We start from the raw sequence: 20,368 nt of genomic DNA, 5'->3' as shown, positions 1-20,368 counted from the left end.
ACACTATATTACATTTCTACATTGTTGTTTTTCTCATTATGTGAAGGTGAGGATAATGCAGATATCAAAACTTTAAACACTCATCCAGCCAAAGACTTGAGACCAACCCAAAGCAAAACTGGACATGGTCCCAATCATAAACCAGAGAGTGAATCTGTGTTTAAGCTGCAGACTGTGAGGCCAGGAGCACGGTGAGTGATTGATATACTAACAACATTCGGGGAAATCAATGACACACACTGCTATAAAAAAAACACACACTGCTATAAAATATTATTTACATTAAGAAAGGTTGCATTAAAGCTATTGCATTATTGACTTCTTATCCATTTGCATATGTCTTTCATTTTGCTTTAACACATATAACTTACACATATTGAATATAAAAAAAAATCTATTTTTTACATTTGATTTGTGGTGCAGACATGAGAACAGACCAAAGAATATAAAAGCCTGAGTGGTAAAAGTTTTGTTCTGTATTTCAAAAGTGCATTAACATATTCCTGTAGTCTAAGGCCTGTCACATCTTTTGTAATATTTTTTAGTTTGTAATCAAAATGGCTGAAAAGCACTTTAAAAGGAGTCTTATAGAGTTTTTCAGTGTGGTTTCATTTGCTGGTTATCTAAGATGGTGACTTTTTTCCATTGAGAGCATCACTTGAGGGTTTTTTTTTTTAACAACTTGTCTTTTTGTTTCTTTGTATTTGTGTTTTACAATTTTTAAACATCCTGCTGAAATTTTACTGCTAGTGGGTGCTTTAAATTCAGGAGTTCGTGCAGTAAATAATAACCAAATAAGTACAGTTTGGTAGTGGTAATATTGATCCTTTCTCTTTGTCTTTCTTGAACTTTCGGAACATCTGTCTTTAAGCAAGAATTACATTCAACACCTTCCACCTGTTAATTTTATCATTTACTGAGACTTGTTTTATAGCACAATGCCATATAAGTACATTTTTATCATGTGTGTTATTATATATACATGCACTGTATATTATATTTATAGTCAGCTGTATTCTCAATTTATTTTGCCATCATTCTCCTGAACTATTTTTTATTTATCTGGTTATTTCTATTGAGAAGCTTAATAGACATGTTAAACCTTTATTTCTATCACTATGTCAACGTGTTTGAGTGACATTATTAGAAATATAAAACAGTCATCAGTCTGTAGGACGGAAAGTGTCATTTCATGCCCGGGCACATTTCACTTTAGTGTTTTTCTTTCCCAGACCTGAGAGTATGGTCTGTCATCTGCAATCTACTCCGAAAGCTCCCAGTGTCTCCGAGGCCCAATCATTTGAGTTGCCTAAGTCTGACTTGGGTGTGGTTGAGAAGACGCTTTTGAGTCCAGCTTCACAAACTATTCCCTCATCTGTCAAAGTCAGCGCATTCACTTCCCCCTTGGCTGAGGTCAAGTGCATCCTGTCACAGGCGTCAACAGAGATGAAGTCAATATTCACGGAAAATGAGGAGAACTTAAAGCTACAAATCGAGCCTACAAATTTGCACAATAATCAAACAGATCAGATTGAGAAAGAAATTAACCTTGAGTCAGAAGTGACATTTAGCGCAGAAAATATTAATTTTGATCAGGGGTAAGTCTAGCATGACATAGTATGGCTGCGTTAAGCGTTTCCCCATGCATGTACATTAACTGGGCAGTTCTTATAGATGTTAGCTTTGATTTTAGAGCATGCATCTGTTTTCCTTTGTGTAAACATGCAGTGTTGGTCATTTTACTTTGTCTATGAAACACTACTTTATCTGACATGAATTCTGCTCTCCCTGTCTCTCAGAGAAAAAAACCTTGGTGCTTTTCTTCCCTTTTGTCCAACACATATTTCCCTTCCATCACAATTCACATCAACATGTGACACAGATCAAAGACAAAGTGAAGTTTTGCCTGTCGTCGGATCAACTAGTATAAGAGAGGAAGTCAATAATATGCCAATTGACTCTAACAAATCAGATCAGGACTATGAAACTGTGAAACCTTTAGTGGATATGTCTGGATGTTCTGATAAGGCAGACAACAGTTCACAATCTGGACTGATCCATAAGGCAGAAAAAGAAGCAGATGATAGTATGCCATCGCAATTTTTTCTGTCTGATGTTTCTGGATTTTTATCTGTGGAGGATATTAAAATGAAAGCGGATGTACAGTGGCCTAAAGATGAAAGTCTGCAACAAGAGGAGAGCCAAGAAAAAAGAATAAAAACAGTGGCCCCTGAGGATACAGAATATCAAGACAGACAAGGTTCTGGACACATGGATAACCCACAGTTAAGTGAAAGTACTATTCTCTTTCTTAAGTTATCAAAGGATGATAATTCCAAAATATGCAGACAGCCAGGCATGGTTAGTATTCTACCATCGTGCCCCAAAGCTTCACTTATACCTGGCTTGCCATCCTTATATTCTACAGATAATGCCATAAAATGGCAATTAACCAACGGATCAAAAAGAATAATGCCATGCAAAAAGGAACAAGCTAGAAATATTCACAATTCAGGAATACAGCATCATGACAATAAAATACTGAATAAAAATATTTTACTAAAGCCAACTTGCTCAAAAACGGTCAGCATTCCAGGATTTCCATCTGTGCCCCTTGAAACTAAGGACATACCAAGTAGTATTAATTTTCTTCCAACTTGTCCTAAAACATCAAGAATTCCTGGCCTACCTTCAAAACTACAATTTACAATCTCAGAACATGACAGCTGGTCCAAGAGTAACATCATGTTGTGGGAAAGAAAAAATTGCAAAAAAAAAGTGCAAATCCTCCACTCATTTTCAGAGAGCCCAGATATGATTAAGGCAATGATTCAGCTTAGACCGTCTTGCTCAAGAGCATCAAAGGTTGCTGGATTTCCATCCACCGCAACATCCATACCACAAAAACCTCTATGTATCGTAAATATGTTACCATCTTGTCCAAAAATGTCCAGTATTGCAGGGTTTACTTCATTGTTTCTCTGTACTGAACAAGATGTTTCATCCTGCCCATTTGACAGCACACAATTATTTGTTATGCAAACCAAGAAGAATAACGTAAGGTTTATTCATAACTTGGGAAAGCCATATGATGATATTACACAAGTGAGAAATATGTTTTCTCTTACATTAACATGTCCAGCAACTGCTGCTCCTGGTTTCCCCTCTATACCAAAAGATATGGAAAAACTCCCTAATATGTTTAATCTAAGTCCATCTTGTCCCACAACTTCAAAAGTTTCTGGCATGCCTTCGAAATTGCTATTAACTGAGTTAGATGGTGAACATAAGTATAAGGATAATGTAATACTGTTGAAAAGACAACTGAGGAAAAGTGACCCACACGTTCTTTTTATATCTACATATAATGCAGTATCAGCCAAATCAATGAGTCTTATAAGGACCACGTGTTCAACACAATCAAAAATTCATGGATTTCCATCTGCCCCTAAGCAAAGACCTCATTATAAAGACCCACATATTGTAAATATGATGCCATCTTGCCCAAACAATTCAAAGATTGTTGGCTTCCCATCCATAACTGTTAGAACAGATCAAGATATTCAGCAATGGAGATTAAGCAATGAGCAAATTACTAAAATGCCAAAGAAGAGACAAAGAAGGGACATTCTAAGTCAAGTTTTGGACACATTTGAAGAAGACACTGATTTTACAAAGACTATGGTGACCTTGAGGCCATCAATCCCCCAAAAAGCACATTCTCCTGGCTTTCCATCCTTATCGCCACAAGACCATCAGTACTCGCAGTGCATGATTAATCTTCTTACCTCTTGTCCAAAAGCTTCTTGTGCTCCTGGAATACCATCTGTTCTCAACACCGAATCTTTTTCTGATAAATGGCCAGTGGACACCGAGCCATTATGGATAAAAAGAATCTTGAATAAATCTTACTGTTCCATACTTTTATTTCCACCTCAGTATGAGAAAATAGACAACAAAGATGGCATACAAAGTATAGTTTTATTAAAACCATCTTGCCCAAGAAAAGCAAAAATTCCTGGCCTTCCATCGGCATCACCACCAATATCAGAAGAGCATATTATGGTTGAAACCTGTTTCCCAATGCGGTTAGGGTCATCTTTCATCTCAAGCTTTTCTATGACACAAGTTCCTATAATTCTAACAGAGGAAAATGAACCTGCGAAAAAGTGTGATATTGTTATGCAGCATTTAACAAACAATCCTGCTGTAAATGAAGTGACTCATATCAATACTAATGAAATGGACACTAGTTCACTGGAGGAGACAAATGTGGATATAGGATTATGGCCAGGAAGTGATGAAGGAGAAAAGGGAATTCTGGAGAGTGGGTAAGTTTGGGACAGTTTTGCAATGTAGAAAATGTTTTACAGTCAGTGGATAGTGCACAGAATAATTTTTTATAAACTTTGTGTTCAGCAAAGTAGACTACAGAATGTGGCACTCGCTACCTCCAGACATGTCATTGTTACTCACTGCTGGAGAGAGGTGAGTTACAGTTGTAGCACTTTGCCTTTGGTGTGTAACTTGGACCAATGCTATATTGAATGGCTTACGAGAAATGCTTTATTTCACTACTCATAATTTAACATTCTGTATCATATTGTACAACATACACAGCTTTGCAAATCATGTGACATGGCATAGATATCTTTTTACAATCTTAGATTCCATGTTAGCATGTTTACTGAGTCCCAATCAGAATCATACTTCTGCTTTTTTGCTCTTCGTTTTGTTTGCCGAAAATGTACTCATAAAAAAAAAAAAAACTTTTATTTATTGGTCAGGAATATTGGAACAGAATCCAGATAATTATAGAAATATCTAAATACGAAGTTTGTGTGTATCTATTTTCTGTAATAACTGGTGCAGATATCTAGAGCTGCATCTCATTTCTGCATCTCTCTGTTCATTAGTTTGCACATTGTGGCTTAGTTTATACGATTAGATCTACAGAAAACTGTTTCTCACATGGCATGTTTGATTGGCTTCCTGCAGTCCGGTTGATACAAAGTTGCATTTCTTTCTAACTGCAGTTGAACTGCACTAGAGTTGTTTTGCACCAGAGTGTGTTTGTTGTGTTCTAACCTGCTTTAATGAACCACACCAAAGAAGAAAACAAGGAGAAAACCAAGGATTCATTTCAAACTGAGTTACTGTTGCATACCTTAATGTACGTTTAGACACTGATACACTGCAAAGTACATTGTGAGAGTTTGAATGAACCCTCTCTGTATTTTTGTGCCGCTTTGCTGTCTGACCTTTGAACCGTGTGCACTCTGGTACATAAGATATATAATTTAATTATGTTTGCAGTTATTTATAGGAAAATTAAGAAACTATAGCCTTGGTACTTGCATACCCTTATGACAATGTTTTACTTTCTTCAGAACTGAATGCACAGATGCCAGGTTCCCAACAACACACACAGAACAATCTACTTGTGATGAGTATGCAATTGAGAACCTGACACAAAGACCAGAGCAATTTGCATCTAGATATGAGGATGAAAAAGAGAGAGTGGAAGACATGTGTAATTTGGAGCCGTTATTGTGTAATACTCAGTCCAAACTACAGCAGGCCCAGTGGGTACCCAACATGGCTGATCTCTTTCCATCATGTCCAAAAGTTTGTAAGATCCCTGGAATTCCATCTACAGCTTTGACTATTGCTTATGAGACAGAGGGAATGGACTGGCCCAGAGATGCATATATATTGTGGAGAAAGATAATGGGAACAAAAAAAGTAGAACCCATTCAGTACATCTCTCAGTATGATAAAGAAATGCTTAGAAATATGGTATCTTTGGCTTATTCATGTCCCGGTAAAACAAGTAATATAGGTTTTCCTTCTGTCATTGGCAGAGAAACATTAGAAATATCTGCTATATCTACATCTTGTTCCAAGATATCCAGAGTAGCAGGTATATCATCAGGCTCCCTAATTCAAGAGGACAAGCCTCATGTGGAGTGGCTAAACAGGAAAGAATGTTTTTGGGACAGGCCAGCAAAGGAAAAAATGGCCCTCCTCAGAAATAAACCAGTACAATATACTGAGATTTCCAGTATAATGGGGGCTATTGTTCCAACTTGCCCTCAGATAGCACTCATTCCTGGGTTTCCATCTGTACCATGCTCCAAAAACAGATGGAACGGTGGAACCTTGGAAACTATTTCGTCAACATGTTCAACAGTATCTGAAGAGTCAGTAGCTCCTGGGCATTTAAGAAAGGCATTAGAAGCTCAGGCAGATGGATTATCCATTACATTAAAACTTCAGGCAAACGTGGTTCAGAGTATGTCAAGGCTTCTTTCAGCATGCCCAACAATCTCTCGAATTCTTGGATGTCCATCTATACAAGAATCATATAATCTAGAGTGGGGCCATTATCAGAAGCTATATGTAAGCAAACCATTAAACGAAAAAACAGTTAACTTTACAGAAGCTGTTAAGCATGCAGATGATGTATATAAAAATATGACTTTATTACCAACATGCCCAATTGCAGCATGTTTTTCAGGTTTTCCATCTGCAAAGCAAAGTAAAGGCCAGGAGCCAAACATGCAAAACATTCGTCCCACTTGCCCAATGCTTTCCTATATAGCTGGATGTCAGAGCATACAGATCCTCTGGTCATCAACATGGCCAACCAAACAAATCATTCTAATGGACAGGCAAACTAAGAATCCTACATTAATTATAAACCAAGCAAAAGAGAAAACGATGCTTAAAAGCAATGTTGCTTTGCTGCCTACTTGTCCATTTAAAACCTGCATTTCAGGTTTCCCATTTGTACCAGAACCAAAAATGCAAAATATGTTTCCCTCTTGCCCCAAAAGGTCTAACAATGTTGGATTCCCTTCTAAAGAGGGAACAGTGTCTGTAGATTGGTTAGTTGATAGTCTGAACATAATTCAGTTCTGCTGCAGTGCACGGACACATAAGTTATTTTTTATTGAGGACAAACTATATGAGACTAGAGACTCAACGAAAGGTATGTTTGCTTTAGCTCCAACTTGTCCAACACTGACAGTAATACCAGGATTCCCATTTGCACCAAAAACTAAAGCGTCTCAAAGTATGGTAAATCTTCAGCCATGTATTCCAAAATCTTCAAGAATTGTTGGACTTCCATCAAGAGAGAAAACACATACACAATTATGGCTTTTAGAAAAAAAGTCTTTGTGGGAGAAATCATCAAAAACAGGATCAGATATTCTTGACCAATGTTACCTTTCCTCCCTATTTGAAAAGTTAGACCACAATTACACTTTGAAGAAAATGGCTGCTTTGGTGCCAACCTGCCCAAGAGAAGCTCAATCCCCTGGCTTTCCCTCTATACCTTATATCAAAGTTGATCAATTCTATTTACAAAAAGAGCCAGACATAATAAGTGTACTAAGTTCTTGCCCAGGTGTTGCTCTTGTTCTAGGATTTCCTTCGGTACATTCAATTGACTTAGCGGAGTTATCATGGAAAGTTCAGAAGAATCCAATATGGGCTAAACCTGAAACACAAAACACAAAATCAATTTTCCTTTCAAGTACAACAAAGCATTATGACCAATGTCGAAGAATTATATTGCTTGCACCAACATGCCCTGATAAGGCTAGAATTCCTGGATTTCCATCTGTGAAAAAGTTAACATATGCAATGACTGCTCTCCTATCATCTTGCTCGTATGAATCGAATTTACCTGGAATGCCATCTAGGAAAGATATACCCCAAGATTTTTCTCCAGTTGGCAGAAAGTCTCCTTTGATGCATTTTGGAGAAAAACCATTGAAGTCAAAGACACTTTTGGTTTCTAATGATTTTCCTACAGTGGAGGATAAAACAGTTATGTCCACTCTGGTATACTGTTGCCCAAGTAAAGCAAGAATTCCTGGATTTCCATCAGTACCTTCTAAACCTTCTACCCAAACTGGCATGTCTGTACCAAATCCCAACCAAACCCAGATCCAAACAGATTCTGAAAAGGCATTGTGTGAAACACCTAATAAGATAGACAAATTGGACTTAACTGGTGATTTCAAACTATCTGGTAAGACATGTTTGAATTGATATGCATATAAACAAAAGAAACATGCATGTGTTTCAAAAACTCCCTATATCTCATGAAAACAGAGGGAACATTAATGCCCTATCTTTTTAAAGATAAATCCCCAGAAATAAAAAAGTCCAAAGAAATCCATGAAGGGTGAGTTAATTTGTGCCAGTGGCATGAGCGCATGGGGTGTGTTTTTTTTGTAATTTATTCTACAATCTATTACAGTTACACACTTTCAATTAACACATTTTGTTAAATACTTGCATGTTTGGATTTTTTCATGTAAAATGAACTTTTAAAGAACATTTTGTATCTGCAATATAAATGTATGGCTTGTGGAGGACAATATTTGAAATTTTAACTGCATGAGAGTGGAGTAGCTTGGCATGAACACAGTAATGGACTTCAGCCTGATATTGTCTAAGACATCCAATTATCAGCAGAAGTCCACTGCAAAAAATGCAGTCCCTGGAAGAACACACTGCTGAGCAGTCATCACCAAGCAAAACCCATGTCACTACAGACTTCCCAGAGATTGATATAGCATCTGAATGGGAGGTACTTGATGCAGAGGATCCTTTTACAGAAAATGAAGCATCTTCAGGTCTTGTTGAAACCATAGTTGGTGTTTTTCACAAAGGGTAAGACAGAGACTAATATGGAACATGGAAAAAAGACTTAAAGCAAAAAAAACCCATAAAAACTTTTGTATTGATGTAGTTGTGTAAGAGGTCTGTTCTCTAATACATAGCTGCAAAATCATGGTTGTGTTTGTGTGGTGTGAGCACTACAGTTTCTCACAAAATTGAGTACACCACTCACATTTCGGCAACCATTTTGTATATCTTCTCAAGGGACAATATTATAGAAATTGATATATTTTAGAGTAGTCAATGTGCAGCTTGTATAGCAGTATAGATTTGCTGTCCTCTAAAAATAACTCAACATACAGATGATACATACAGTAAAAACAGCTGTACATCATGTAACCATGCAAAGCCACATGTCCTATTCACCATGTTCAGGTTTTTTCTGCTTGACAGGACCATACAAATTTGTGTATCTTAAACACCCTGAAACTAAGTTACAGTACAGTGACCACGGTCATACAGAGGTTTTCCCAAAACGTGTTCCACTCGGAACAGACCTCGCAAGGGTCTATCAAAGTGGTTGAGTCCTTGTGCTGTGCATCAGGTGCAGAAGCTGAATAAAAAAAATAGAGGCATGAGTGCTTCCAGAAATGCTTTAAATGGTAGGTCTGCTTGTCAGTGCTCAGACCACACACCGCACACTGCAACAAGTTGGTTTGAATGGCCAAGGAAGCCTCTCCTGAAGCTGTCCCACAAGAAGGCCTGCAAAAAGTTTGCTGAAGACAACCAGTCCAAGAGCATGAATTACTTGCTATGTCTGTGGTCTGATGATACTAAGACAAACTTGTTTGGTTTAGATGATGTCCAGCATGTGTGGTGACGCCCTGGCGAGGAGTACCAAGAAAATTGTGTCTTGCCTACAGTCAAGCACGGTGGTGGTAGCATCATGGTGGCTGTATGAGTGCTATTATGTTATCTAACATAATAATGACCTCAAACACACCACTAAGATGACAACTGCTTTGCTGAAGAAACTAAAGGTGAAGGTGATGGAATGGCCAAGTATGTCTCCAAACCTGAACCCTAGTACGCACCTGTGGGGCATTCTCAAACTGGAGTCGGAGAAATGGCATGTGTCCAACATTCAGCAGCTCAGTGATGTCATTATGGAGGAGTACAAGAGGATTCCAGTAACAACCTGTGCAGCTCTGGTGAATTCCATGCCAAGGAAGATTAAGGCAGTGCTCACACAAAATATTAACACTTTGGGCACAGTTATGACGTTCACTTATGGTGTACTTACTTTTTTTGCCAGTTATTTTGACAATAATGGCTATATGTTGAGTTATTTTCAGTAAATAAAGTAATAAATAAAGTGAATCCGTACTGCTATACAAGCTGCACATTGACTACTCTAAAATATATCCAAGTTGCGTTTCTAAAGTATTGTCCCTTGAGAAGATATAATAAAATGATTGCTGAAATGTAAGGGGTGTACTCAGTTTTGTGAGATACTATATATAATGCTGTCTCAAATCTTGAGAAAATCTCTATATGTTCAGAGACATATCTATTAAACTTTATAGTTTACAATAAATAGTTTGTAACAAATAGATCTTTGGTCAGATACAATTTCTGACCAAAGACCGACACACAACCAATTTACCAGGTTGTAGAAGAATTATGAATTGAACTGTGGATTTTTATTATTTTTTTAATGTTTAAATACACACTAGTCCTGTTAGGATAGATTTGAGGATGGTGTATGAGAAATGATAGGTGCTAACGTAAAGGGTTGTGATTGGATTTGTGCATGTTGTAGATCACATTTTTGTAAGCATGTTTGTCTTAATATTATCTTCATTGAAAAATATTTTAGCTGAATTTCGATTATTTTTATAGTTTTGAGACAGTAGCTGCAATGTTGCATCCGTCTGGTTTTGAAGTGGATGTGGATTCCCCCTGTGGTTCAGTGGATCCTGAAAACACTATTAGTGTAAAACCCAGACAGCCTCAGTGTGAACCTGCTGAGGGGCCAATTCTACAAAAAACATTACATGTTTCATCAACTGAACCTCAAGAGTTTTATTTCCCTGTAAGTCTTGAACCATACAAATGGCGCTTGGCTGACAGTCGATCTGAGACCTCCTTGTGCTCTAAAGATGTGGAAAGCTGGCTTACTGGAAATGAAGAACATAGCCAAATGAAGAAATGGCCTCCATTAACAGAGGCAGACCTACATGAGATTACCCAAGATCAGAAAGAGAATGTCCCACACACTTTACTTCAAATTAGTGAACAATCCAAAAAGAAAATGTTTAACCTTGAGGGAAATACTGAAGAGTTTCTAGATGAGCCATACTTGAAAGAGAAGGGGTGAGTGTTTTGCTGACTTAATCCAAATAAATGATAGCATGACTTAATATAGTTTGTGCTTAAGATGCCTTTTGCCATTTTGTGCAGAAGCAGGCTCATGTGTCTTGTGGTCTTGGTTTAATTGGTTGTTCTACTACATGTGCATGTTTCAAAGTGTCAGAAACGGGATATAGAAGTGTTGCAAACGCAGGACAAATTCACTTAAAAGAGAATAAAGCAAACAATCCAAAACTATAGACAGAATCGGTCAATGGACAAAGACAAAAAACAGGAAGTAGTTAAGAGTTAATTATTTCAGACATCAATGCACAAAATAAACACAGCTTGGCACAGTCAGATGGCATGATTTGTGCTAAACACAGAAACACAAAGTTTGGACTTGGGAGGTTTTGGAAGACTGTGCTGTCTGACTCTGCTAAAGCTTTTTGATGAGGCTTCTTTATCATCCTCTAGAGGGAGTTCTGTAGGGAGAGGCTGGCCCATTGGATTAAAGAGGGGGCCTTACAAAAGTTCAAGGTCTTGGTTTAACTCACAACACCTGAACAAAATTTTTTAGTAAGCTCACAAATTTGGCTTTGACAGACATTGGCAGGTTTGGCTGGTAAGCAAGGACTGCTTTTCATCAATTTGGGGTCCACCAGTCTCCAAAAATCAACTATCCTCTGCCATGGGTATAGCATTCTGGATAAACTAAAGCCATTAAAGGATTCTCTGAAATATTATATAAAAAAATTCAAGTATACAAATTATTCTCATCTAACTTATAGCATGTACCTCCTGGTTTCAACCTATCCATTCTGCCTTTATGTTGTATCCATGACAGTGGCAAAGTAATTCTTTATTTACTGCAAGTTGCGACAGATGCAATTGCACTAAATTGGTTTATTTAATAATGCAGACAGTCCAATCTAAAATGTTTGACTGTTTAGGGCAAAGGCAGATCACAAGAACCTCTAGAGTTCTGATGGCAAAACACACACTAGACCAACAAAACACAGGGTTTTGAATATACTGACTAATCAAAAGTAAACTGATAACTTGTACAAGTAATTGCTTGTGAGTAACGTGTGAACAAAACAAAACATGTGGCAACATACAGTGTGCACCGCAGCACTGTGGACTGCTTAGGTTTGCTGTGTGTTTCTGCTCACAGCACTCATGAGGTGGAAATCCTTAACACAGCGATTGAAAAAAAATCTTGATGTTGAATTAATGATTTGCTTGATTCTTGATAATTGAATTGTTGGCTAAGGAGCATCTGAAAATGCTTGCCGGGAAAACGTGTTGTTGTTTTTTTGGAGTTGCCTGCTATGCGGAATGCATGTAGCTTAGAAAACGTTTGATGTTGTTAATTGGAATGTTCCTGAAATAATTAAAAGGGTTTGATGTTCATTTAAAATAAAGGCAATAATTTGTATTCTCATCTTTAAGGCCTCAGAATCAAAGTGCTCAAGAGATCTCTGCGCTTATCCAGGCTACATGCAACAAGCATCAGAGAGAAGAGTTAAGGACATTCTCTGTAACATCCCCACAGAAACATGCTGGGGCTAGAAAGGACGAGACTAGTCAACCTTCACAAATGCAGGAGACTAGTAGAAACTCTTGGCTTCAAGAATCGTCTTCAGTGGAAGTCCTGAAGGACAAAAGACCAATTTCTCCTTGTCCGAATGCATCAATGGCTTCACCTTGTGGCAGCAAAATAAACAGCAGTTTGGCTGACGAATCCTTACACACTAAGGAACGTGTATCTGTTGTTAGCCAGACCGAATGTCTATCAGATATATCTCAAAACAAAACTAGATCTATCGTTGACGATAAGAAGTTGGACAATTCTGTTACAATTGTAGATAAAGATTCTACTACTAAACCCTTGGAGCAGAGTCCCACTGTTCTACCTGTTCCATTGCCTCGGGTTAAGAAGCGCCTTAGTGCCCCTTTACCAGATGAGTACAGTATAGAAAGTGGTATGACTGAAATAAGCACTAGCTGTATTTGCGCCTTAGACAATAATGAGATGTCAAGTCACGCAAAAGTGTCTGACTTTTCTAAAGGTAGTGATCCTGAAAATAAAATGAAATTGCGGAAAAGGAATCAAGTGTCTCCTGCAAACATGTCTGACTCTGAAATTGACATGAAAGTAATTACTGATGTGCAGCCTGGCAAAGAGACAAAAGATGAAAGCACGCCAGCGCAAACTGCATCTGAAATGCAAGTGAAGTCAGTAGATCAAGTCAAGCCCACAGAACCCCTACTGCCAATGCCACGTGTGAGGAAGCGTTACAGTGCTTCTTTTAATGATGACGTTCCATTTCTCCATGATCAAGGACAAAAAGAGGCACATCCACCAGTTCCGGCTCCTCGTTCAAAAAAACGCCTTAGCGCTACTTTCCTGGATGAAAATACTTCTGAAGTGAAACATGGTGTCTCTTTTATGGATCAAACTGAAAGCACACCACCCCTTGTTTCAGAAAAAGAGTCTTCGTTAGAGTTTATTAAAAAGACTGTCGATGGGCTTGAGCTAGAGGGTAACAAATCTTTTAGTAGCTCATTAGTTACAGCCTGTCCAGAGACTTCCTCCATTATTTACCTCCATCCTTCTGCTGAAGCCTTACCTGTAAGTGAGACTGCCACAAGCAATGTTCCTCGAAATGCAGGTAACATACAAAGACAAGAAGGGAGATCCAGTGAGGAAAATCAGGATGTAGAAACAACTGTGAAGAATGTTAATCAGGGAAAAGGAGAAGATAAGGTTCATTTGGCTACTGTGTCTTTAAATGAAACTGCTGCTACATTAGATTTAAAAAGGTAAGTTATGAAGAAAAGAATATTGCAGGCACTTTGGGGGGGAGGGTTAAATGAAACAATAAAAACATACACACACATGTCTGGCTACTGTATATGTTTCTGGATTTTCATTCATTTTTCCCCACACAACTGCAATCCTGTGTCAATGCATGTACAATTATATGTGAACTGAATGCAAGAAGTATCTAGTAAATGTGCTAAAAGAAAATAATGTTGCATTATAGTTTTTTTATTGAGTTTGTTTGGTTGTTTATCGCTGTTTCCTAGACAAGCCATCGAGGATTCTTCAAGCCAGGCTGTCCCCAGGCCTCGTGTGAAGAAACGTGCTTCATTCCCAGATGATGCCTCGGTTTCCATTGATGATAAAACCCCTCCAGAGAAGGGTTCAACTAGCAACCTTAATCAGTCAGTTCTCAGCAAAAAGAAATCAGAGACAGAAGCCATGGTTCATCATGCAAGTTCTTCAGCAAACTATGCTTCAGCCAGTGATGGAGAGGTATGTGAATAATTTTGGAAATTGCATAACTTTAAGTAGATATTTGGACATTTGTATATGTTAGCATGCATTTAGAATGTATGTGGGTGTTTTCACTCTAGACGACGAGCCTTGTAGATTCCAGCCAGTCTCTTCTAGAGTGGTGCCAAAAGGTAACACAAGGTCACAAAGGCGTAAAGATTACGAACTTCAGCACTTCCTGGAGAAATGGTCTTGCTTTCTGTGCAATCCTCCATAATTTCCACCCCAATAAAGTGTATGTATATAAATACTGCATATTTGAAGAATTATGTGTGTAAGACAAATGAATGTGTTCATCAGAAATGTATTAATCATCTTTCCATTTATCTAGGAATTTCGAAATGTTGGATCCATATGAAATTAAGGGGAACAACAAGAAGGTAATTTTTTTTATGTCCTTATTTCTCTGTAACATTTTGTTAACCATTTAAATTATGATTCTAATAATTTAGAATTATAGGTGATAGGTATCAGGTAGGTGCCAATTAAGAAAATCAGTACTTTATTGTTGACACCAGTGATCCTCACCTGAGCACAATGTATTGAAGCATCTTAAATTTTTTTTATAGTAAATTAAAGTGTATGTTACTGCACTTTGGCCTCAAATTGGTATGATTAGTGGGATTAAGTTAACCTTCAGTTATTGCACACTTGCATGCATTATTGCTGAACTATCACTGCGGAAATCTTGTAAACATAAACAGTGATTTAAGATTGCACCTGGTATCAATAGTTGGTACATTTAATTAAAAACATAGCAAAAAAACCTGGAAAACAGCATTATACAAAATGAGATTTATTAATGTTGCAAAAAATTGACAGTTTGACTAAAATTCTTTGGCATGATGGAGATGCTGTGTTAATCAAAAATAAATATAACTGACTAATATCCATTTTACAAATGATTACTGTAGTTAATCACAAAACTATGTTTCCTTTCACCAATGCAAAAATTTTTCTAAGGGTAAATTTGATGCATATAATAAACATGGACTTATGTACTGACAGCATTTTATTGTATTTGTTGCATTGATTCCTCACAGGCCTTTGATGGCTTTGCTGAACTGGGCATCTCCAGACTGATGGATCCCAATGACATGGTAGTGCGGTCTGTGCCGGACCGGCTCATTGTTATGACTTACCTCAGCCAGATCCGAACACACTTTACTGGTCAGCAACTCAGTGTGGTACAAATTCAACAGAACAGCAATGAGTCAAGCTATGCTGTGGGGGAGAAAATACAGAACACAGACCCTGATGCTGCTGCACGCTATTATGCTGAGAGATTCCAGACCAGCCACCTTGCTCCTGAGACACATGGGAACATCCCTGACAAAGGGACTCAGGAGAATCCAAATTCAAATTGTAGTTTGGTACCACCACCTCGAACCAGGGGAACTCAAGGGGCAAGTCAAGCAGGAGGCTCAGGGGGACCCCAGGCTCCGGTTGCTCCTCCACGAACTCATACTTTATCTGTCAAAGGTTTTTCACATGTGAAGGATGCAGATTTGGTAAAGAAGCGGCGATCACAACTGAGAGGGGAGTCTTTCGAAGAGTCTGAGATGTCAGACAAACCGTCTGCAGCTGAGGTCATTTTAAATACTATTTTGTTTTAATTTACCTGATTCATAGTATGTGGTTTAGACAAAACAATGCTGCCATTTAGTTAAATACTTGATTTTGTCGTTGTTTCTGAGTTACATAACAGAGTTAGTGTTTCATTTTAATATTTTAAAGAGAAAGAAAAAAAGGAGGCTGATGATAGACCAAATGTTTATATCTATTATAATGCAAGTGATAATTGAGCTTGTGTGCTTGTGTAAATAAAATAAATAAATAGGGTAGCAGATGAATAAAGCATGTTTTACATATTATATTATATTATATTATATTATATTATATTATATTATATTATATTATATTATATTATATTATATTATATTATAAATGTTTGATATATACACAAAATTTTATGACTCACAAACTACAGTTTACTTGCTTGTTTTTGGTTCTTTTAATACAGAGTGGTCATGCTGAGAGTAGAGCAGCCAAAACCCCCTCAGGAGCATGTAAGGATATTTATTTAATTTAAACTTTGACTTGTGTGTGTGTGTGTGTGTGTGTGTGTGTGTGTGTGTGTGTGTGTGTGTGTGTGTGTGTGTGTGTGATTTCCACTAAATATTACCATTAAGTCTTATTTAATAGTTACAGTTGATTGGCAATTAGGTTTCTGTGAGGTCGAACACACCATTGCCTCCAAACAGGGCCACTAAGGACTACACTTCCCAACAGACACTGACACACTTGTCATGCTCACAGCCACATAAATCACACCCACCGGTTCACAATCAGCTTTACACCGTATGTAAGGAGTTCTCTTGTTTTGGCTTATTACCAACAAATGAAATAAAGAAGATTATAATGGCAAACAAAAGAAAGAGACTGAGCAAGATCAAAGCCAAGAAGTTCTAGGAAGAACCAAAAATCACATTATTTGTATGATCAATACTATATAAACACCCACTTTATTATTTTTCAACCCCTTTTTTTTGTACGACTGCCATAAATTCTTTAAAAGTTCATTTCTTATCTTTTATTAAAATGCATTTCGTGCAACCACAATAAAAAATTGCAACACGGTTTAAAATGCACAAAAAACAATATTTTGTTTAGAATAAAACATTAAATATTTTATACTGAGGAAATGTAAGTAAAAGACATTTGGAATGTGTAACAACATTTGAAAAGTGTCTTAAATGTTACTTAAAAGATACAGCTGAAGGTACATTTTGCAACGAATTGCGTCATTTGGCAGCAGATCAGTAAAATAATTGCATATACATAAAAATATCTTAGAGAGGCAGAGTCTCTCAGAAGTAAAGATGGACATCATTTATCAATCTGTGGAAAACTATATATTAATGTTTCTTAGCATCTTAGCAATTGTGAAAGCAGGCATGATTCTGTAATGAAAATCACTGCATGGGCTCAGAAACACCTCCAGAAAACATTATCTGTGAACACAGTTTGCTGTGTCATTCACAAATGTAGGTTGATACTGTATCTGCACTTCCTTGCACTAATTAAAAATTTGGGGCATCATAAAACAAAAGATAAGACAAAGAAGACCCAGGACTGTTGAACAGCTAGAATGTATTAGACACGAATCAGACAACATTCTTCTTCCAGAACTCCAAAGCTCCACCTTCTTAATTGACAGTTTTCTCAATGCGTGTGTATAGTGTGCATAACAATCTCATTGTGCTTATTGTATGTGTATATATTTAGTGTGTGCATTAAAGTCAAATAACTTAGATATACTGATATTAGTATTTATCACACTTTAACCATTGAATAGTGGGTGTACTAATTTATTAAACACAATATAAGATAAGAAAGACACCACGCAGTCACTTTGCAAAGTAATATTCATTGTGCCATTAATAAATAAAAATTAATATTCAGGTTTTTGGATTTTGGGATTTGCCCTGGTATTGTCGGTTGCTGATCATGTGGCCTTTTGCCTTTGCTTGTTTACATTTTTGCCTTATGTTTTGCCAGCACTATAAATAAAACTCTTATCTGTATCTGCATGCACTTCCACATGCCATCCCTTAATTACATATTTCACTCTGTAATTAGGATATCTGCTTTCATTTCTGGATATCGTTTCCAATTCTAAGTAAAGGTTATATGTTTGTTAAAGGTTTGCCAAATATTTGTGCTGTACTGAGACTTTTCATGATAGTGTTGTTGTAAAAATGATTTTGCTGGTAAATTGTTTTAAATCCAGTTTTTGCTCATTTTAATGTGTGTGTGTGTGTGTGTGTGTGTGTGTGTGTGTATGTGTGTGTGTGTGTGTGTGTGTGTGTGTGTGTGTGTGTGTGTGTGTGTGTAATTGCATGTGTAGTGGAGTGCAGGGAACAGGGAAAAGCAGGAGATGGCCAGGTCAGTTTGTTCACTTCTCTGCCGCTAAAAGATGTATTTTGTTACCTACAGTCATGGCCAAAATTGTTGGAACCCCTGAAATATTTCTCACAGAAAAGTATTGCATTAACACATGTTTTGCTATACACATGTTTATTACCTTTGTGTGTATTGGAACAAAACTAAAAAAGGGAGGGGAAAAAAAGCAAATTTGACATAATGTCACACAAAACTCCAAAAATAGGCTGGACAGAATTATTGGCACCCTTTCAAAATTGTGGATAAATAAGATTGTTTCAAGCATGTGATGCTCCTTTAAACTCACCTGGGGCAAGTAACAGGTGTGGGCAATATAAAAATCACACCTGAAAGCAGATAAAAAGGAGAAAAGTTCACTTAGTCTTTGCATTGTGTGTGCCACACTAAGATGGACAATAGAAAGAGCAGAAGAGAACTGTGTGAGGACTTGAGAACCAAAATTGTGGAAAAATATCAACAATCTCAAGGTTGCAAGTCCACCTCCAGAGATCTAGATTTGCCCTTGTCCACAGTGCGCAACATTATCAAGAAGTTTACAACCCATGGCACTGTATCTCCCTGGGCGTGGACAGAAGAGAAAAATTTATGAAAGGTTGCAACGCAGAACAGTCCAGATGGTGGATAAGCAGCCCCAAACAAGTTGCAAATAAATTCAAGCTGTCCTGCAGGCTCAGGGAGCATCAGTGTCAGCACGAACTTTCCGTCGACATTTAAATGAAATGAAACGCTATGGCAGGAGACCCAGGAGGACCCCACTGCTGACACCGAGACATAAAAAAGCAAGATTACAGTTTGCCAAAATGTACTTGAGTAAACCGAAATCCTTCTGGGAAAACGTCTTGTGGACAGATGAGACCAAGATAGAGCTTTTTGGTAAAGCACATCATTTTACTGTTTACCGAAAACGGAATGAGGCCTACAAAGAAAAGAACACAGTACCTACAGTCAAATATAGTGGAGGTCCAAAGATGTTTTGGGGTTGTCTTGCTGCCTCTGGCACTGGGTGCCTTGAGTGTGTGCAAGGCATCATGAAATCTGAGGATTACCAAAGGATTTTGGGGCGCAGTGTAGGGCCCAGTGTCAGAAAGCTGGGTTTGCGTCCGAGATATTGGGTCTTCCAGCAGGACAATAACCCCAAACATTCTTCAAAAAGCACCCAGAAATGGATGGCAACAAAGCGCTGGAGAGTTCTGAAGTGGCCAGCAATAAGTCCAGATCTAAATCCCATTGAACACCTGTGGAGAGATCTTAAAATTGCTGTTGGGAAAAGGCACCCTTCCAATATGAGAGACCTGGAGCAGTTTGCAAAGGAAGAGTGGTCCAAAAGGAGTGCTCCGGGTGAGAGGTGTAAGATACTTATTGATGGTTATAGGAAGCGACTGATTTCATTTATTTTCTCCAAAGGGTGTGCAACCAAATATTAAGTTTTTGGAGTTTTGTGTAACATTATGTCAAATTTGCTTTTTTCCTCCCTTTTTTTGTATAAAACATGTTGCAAAACGTGTTAATTCAATACTTTTCTGTGAGATATACATGATTTTATGGAAAAATTTCAGGGGTGGCAACAATTTTGGCCATGACTATATCTCATTTACACATGACAAATTAAAAGCTACACATAGACTACAAAGCATACACTGTGCTCTTGTATAATAATAAAAACACAAGCCACAACAATCTTTTTCTTTGTTATGTGTGTGTTAAAGGGAAATATGTGTTTGTGTGTAGGATGCCAGTCAGTATGTTTTGAGTGAGATGCAGGCCCTGGAGGCAGAGCAGAGGCAGATAGATCAGCGGGCCGACATTGTGGAACGGAACCTAAGAAGAATTATGGAATCTGGTATTCAGATTCAGATTTTATTTGTCACATACATAACCACACACAGTATGACACACAGTCATTATTATTTTATATTTTTTAGCAAGTGTTCTGCAAATTGAATAAAAAAAAAACCATTAAAGAATTTTGTTTATAGAGGAATACAATAAAATGTACAATATAAAAAGATACAGTGAAATAAAATAAAATATAATGTACAAAAAAATTAATGAAATGATGATGTA

The 20,368-nt window shown here is 37.5% G+C and overlaps 1 protein-coding gene across 3 annotated transcripts in view; it reads left to right on the top strand.

Moving 5' to 3' along the window:
- ehbp1l1a (EH domain binding protein 1-like 1a) overlaps positions 1 to 20,368 on the top strand; it is a 45,466-nt gene that overhangs the window by 20,529 nt on the left and 4,569 nt on the right. For all 3 annotated transcript variants that reach the window (XM_083542058.1, XM_083542056.1, XM_083542057.1), the window contains 8 exons: positions 47 to 191; positions 14,089 to 14,317; positions 14,419 to 14,573; positions 14,670 to 14,718; positions 15,382 to 15,927; positions 16,362 to 16,407; positions 18,249 to 18,286; positions 20,033 to 20,144. In XM_083542058.1, the coding sequence (XP_083398184.1) occupies positions 47 to 191; positions 14,089 to 14,317; positions 14,419 to 14,573; positions 14,670 to 14,718; positions 15,382 to 15,927; positions 16,362 to 16,407; positions 18,249 to 18,286; positions 20,033 to 20,144 (1,320 nt within the window). The remainder of the gene's footprint in view (positions 1 to 46; positions 192 to 14,088; positions 14,318 to 14,418; positions 14,574 to 14,669; positions 14,719 to 15,381; positions 15,928 to 16,361; positions 16,408 to 18,248; positions 18,287 to 20,032; positions 20,145 to 20,368) is intronic.

Source organism: Silurus aristotelis (genome assembly GCF_946808225.1).
Source record: "Silurus aristotelis genome assembly, chromosome: 5".
NCBI lineage: Eukaryota > Metazoa > Chordata > Actinopteri > Siluriformes > Siluridae > Silurus > Silurus aristotelis.
Note: the sequence above shows the minus strand (reverse complement) of the source record. Positions and strands in the feature narration are given on the sequence as shown.